Raw genomic sequence first — 4,641 nt, 5'->3', positions numbered from 1 at the left:
TTCGTTGCTAATGTTGTAAGATGACAATATTGGATGCGTTTGTTACCTTTTGTGTATTAAAGGAACATTTGGTCGAATTTAATACCATAATTAGTGTCACACCATGACTTGATGTTATCAAGATCTGACTGGATCAGTTCAGTGTCATTGTGTGTCTTTATTGTTTTATAAATTTTAAGATCGTCAGCAAAAAGTGCATAATTACAGTGACGAATGTAAGAGGTAATATCGTTGACATACACTATAAATAGAAGGGGCCCAAATGCGAGCCCTGAGGTACACCAGATTCAGCAGTATACTCATGAGACGCGTAACCTTTGACAACAACCACCATTGGACGCATGTACAAATAGGAACGAAACCAAGACAACAATGATCCAAATACACCGTAAGTGGACAGTTTTTTAACCAAGCGTGAGTGATTTACTTTATCAAAAGCACTGCTGAAGTCTGTGTATATAGCATCGACTTGGTGACCCTTGTCTATTTCTTGGGACAAATCAGAGACAAAACAAGTTAAGTTCGTTTGTATTGATCGACCTTGCCTAAAGCCATGTTGGTGGGGCGATAGGTATTTTTCAAAGTGACGAGCGAGTATTGGCTGCAACAGCGATTCAAACAATTTTGAAAGACAAGATAAAATTGCAATGGGTCTATAATTTTTATATCGTCCTGAATTCCTTTTAAATATTGGAATGATTAGCGCTTTTTCCATTCGGTGGGAAAAGTACCCTTCTCCAGTGAATAATTGTAAATAACAGTAACAGGTATAGCTAAACCAGATGCACTACGTTTAAAAATATCGGTGGAATGGAGTCAGGTCCAGCGCCTTTGTTCACATTTAGCTGTTTTAATTTTTGAAAAACATCTTTGGTACTAAATTTTATAATAGACGGAACACAGTCAGTAATTAAGCCTGCGCTATCCAAGATGTTTGAATCTGTATGGCCGTTGTGGGAGTATATAGAAGAGAAGTGTGACGCAAACAGATTGGCAGTATCGGATCCGCTTTCAGCCCAGGTATCGTTCAGGTGCATCCGCGAAGGGTAGGAGCTATTGTTTCCGCGCTTATGTTTCACAAATTGCCAAAATAATTTAGGATCTTTAGCTATAGCTAATTCAATTCGGTGCTTGTAATCAATGTAGCATTGATTTATCAGTTTATGACATCTAGCACGAATCAGTTCATATTCAATTTTATCGCGAGGGTTTTCATATTTACGATATCTTGACCTACATTTGTTTTTTCAGCACGCAGTTCTAATTAATGAATACGTAAACCATGGCGGAAATTTCGCCTTCTAATGGAGTGCATTGGGACATATTTCTGAATAATATCCCTAACTATCTTGTAAAATCTTGATACCATTTCATCCACTGTACTACAGCCCGAAAATTCAAAATGCCAATCCGTGATCCTTAACGCGTCTACAATAGAATCATAATCTGCTTTAAAGTAATTATATTTAGCTTTATACTTGTCGTGTAGACTTGTTGCCCTAGTATTTGTGATACTATACAAAACATGTGGGTGATGCTCGTCAAGTCTGCTGAGAGGTTGCAGTGGTCTATCTACCTTGCCATCACGTATTGTGCTTAGAATCAAGTCGAGTATCCTACCATTACTGTTAGTTATATGATTGTATTGTTGCAGCTCGTTTGACGCAATGCAATCAATAAGATCGCATTCCATTTTACTGTTAAAATTATATAGTTATCATACATCCAGCATCCTCATCCCTACCCACTGGATGCGACCAAGATTAAAATCACCCATTACAATTACATCGTTAAAATAATTAAAAACATCACTCAAGCTATTAATAAATATTGTTTGAGTATCCAAGATTGGTGGAGATGGCAGATAAACCGCACATAGAGCAATTTTTTTAAACACATTGTTTAATTTGATATTCAACAATACCCACAGATCCTCACAGGCAGATTCATGGTTAGAAAGTCTACAAGATTCTATGTCACGTAATACTGCGATAAGAACACCTCCACCATCACGCTTAGGAACACAGTTGGATTTGGCATTGTTTGTAACACTAGATACATTGCAGAGGCGATCCCGGCGATATACGATATACCTAGCATCTATAAATTCGTTATTATACACATTCGCATTAAGCCAGGTTTCAGTAAATACGATCACATCATAGGAACATAAGAGAATATTATTATAGAGCTCATCAGTCTTTGTCCTCATACCCCGTATGTTTTGGTAATATATTGTGAATGTTATCAAAATAAAAGTACAACAACATTTGCCGAGAATATTGGTAAACAAGTTGAATCAGCTAAATTACTTTATAAGCTTTATGCTTTCAGTGCTACGAATAAGCAACGCCTGACATGTATCGTCCTTACGAACATAAATGCGACCATTCCTGACCCATACATATTTATAATTTGACTCTTTAGCTTTTTTTCTTGCTTCAGCATGTAGAGATTTGTTAGATGGTGTAAGATGCTCAGCTACAAACACTGGAAAAATTTTGCCACCGATGCCTAAATTTTGGGAATTTAGTTTACTTTCTGGATTCTTCTTGTTGAAATTATAAACCGCAGCTAGTAGAATGTCACGCTGACGTGGAGTACGGAGTTTGGCGATGACTGTTCGGGGTCTTGTACTATCTTTGTCCAATTTGGCTACGCGGGTGACTTGCGTAAAATCGTTTTCAGTAACAGCAGCGCCTACTGTAGTGCACAGCTGAGTGAGGCAGTTAACTAAATTCTCCCCACGGTGTTCCGGAATGCCATGCAGTTCCACATTACTATCGCGAAGGTGCTGTTCAGCTAAATTTAATCTGACTGAGAGATCTTTGACGGTTGATTTTAATTCAGCATTGTCAGATTGTAATCTATCAATAGTTGCAGTACTCTCTCGTAAATTGGTCATAACCGACTCGAACTTATCGTTGAAGAAAGACAAGGATTCTTTAAATTCGTTAATCTGCTGGGATATGTCAATGAACTTACTTACAACAACTTCAGTGACGGTTTGTTTGATAATTTTGCAAATGTCGGTCTTAAAATGGTCGAATAAGTCTCTCATGGCATCCTCGGTCACATAAATGCTTCCAGGAGGTGAGTTGTGGTGTTCCTGCGGCGTGGAGTTTTTAGTTTTGGATGTATTTTTAATATCAGAAGTGTTATACAGGGAGTTAGATGAATAGTGTGTGCTCGTTATTGCAGTTTGCCCGTTGCGTACAGGTGTAGGAATGTCCATAATTTTGGATTGATTGTTGCGGCAGTTGTGACACTTCCAAGTGGCTCTGGTTTCAGCGGTCATCAAGTTAAACTTTTTATCTGTGATATTACCGCACTGCAAGTCATATGTAGATTTGCAGTGATAGCAGGCAATGAATTTTCTGTTTGGAATTTTCATGTGACATCCAGCACATATTACAGGCATTTTTAGTCTTAAATTAAATGAGTCAGCGATAAATTTAAACAGTAGTATTTTTGCTTATAGTGCCCTCTATATTGTTTGTCTTCAGTGTGTATACATTTATGTTTTTGAATGATGGGTAAGTAGTTTAGGATAATTGTAACAGATTTCGTAATCAAGTGAGTTCTAATTCACTGCCTTTGCATTTCTATAATCATTATTTATTCAAAAAAAATCCGTTAGATGGAGTTTAAATGATATGCTGCTAGTGTTGATAAAAGTCCAGTTGTTATTTGAATAAAACAACGGTCACTTTTGAGTTGTAAATGTTGTTAAACAGTTAAGTGAATAATTGTTGCACACCTCCGCCCTTGAAACAAGTATATATCCTCTTGCTGCGCTTGAATGTAATAAGAGTTTATGGAGCTTATTATTATTTTAGGGTAATTAGCAAGTTATTACGTGGTCTTGGCACAGCTAAGTGTACACTATTATATCACTCAATAAAAAGGTTCGTTGCAGATATTGAGGCTTGAAAACACTTCCACTTATTAGTCTCCGATAATACTTCACTTTAATTACGATTCTTTAACAGTTAGCCACATTTAGCAATTATTTAACAAATAAATTGACGGAGGATACACACACACTCACACTCCAGTAGTTCAGTCTGCCATTTATAGGGCATTGATGTTTTGTTGATCCAATATTAGACAGTTCAGCACAATACTAGCGACCGTCATACGCTGCTACTGGTTGCGTCTTTTGTCGATCCAGTGTTGCCAGATGTCTGCTTTGTGTTACCCCTAAATTGAGTTAAAAAAAAACCCCAATATAATGGTTTTCGATAAAACTCCTCCAGTAATAATTGAGTGCGTGCCCAAAAAAACATTCTTTACACAAATAATACAGTATATTTCACCTACGGTACAGTTAATTTCTTATTCCCAAATATTCCATCGTCTCAAATTTGCCCCACGTTGTTATAATGCTCACAAATTTGGCAAGAACCCCACATCGAGCAACTGTGTATCAATCTACATAACACTTCCATTACGGTGTACTCAACATCAGGTAAAATAATATTATGTAGTCTGACAAATAACACACACGCACACACGCACACACACACACATCACGCATTTACCTTCGAAGGCGTATGCAGAGGCACAACCAGGGCACCCACTTTTTCCAAGTATGTTCTATCCCATGATGTGATAGGGGGCGAGCCTATCACCATATCG

At 37.4% G+C, this 4,641-nt stretch overlaps 1 protein-coding gene across 1 annotated transcript; it reads right to left on the bottom strand.

Annotated features, from left to right (window-relative positions):
- Positions 1-2,308: 2,308 nt before the first annotated feature.
- On the bottom strand, positions 2,309-3,421 carry LOC119190732. Its single transcript, XM_037443245.1, has one exon. It carries the CDS (start codon positions 3,419-3,421, stop codon positions 2,309-2,311), a length of 1,113 nt encoding a protein of 370 aa, XP_037299142.1.
- Between the last annotated feature and the right edge of the window lie 1,220 nt (positions 3,422-4,641).

This window comes from Manduca sexta, chromosome 5, assembly GCF_014839805.1.
Source record: "Manduca sexta isolate Smith_Timp_Sample1 chromosome 5, JHU_Msex_v1.0, whole genome shotgun sequence".
Taxonomy (NCBI): Eukaryota; Metazoa; Arthropoda; class Insecta; order Lepidoptera; family Sphingidae; genus Manduca; species Manduca sexta.
The sequence above is the reverse complement of the archived record's forward strand: the minus strand, read 5'-3'. Positions and strand labels throughout refer to the sequence as shown.

Coding starts and splice junctions, on each gene's coding strand:
- LOC119190732 (XM_037443245.1), bottom strand. CDS start 3,421: ATGCCTGTAATATGTGCTGGATGTCACATGAAAATTCCAAACAGAAAA.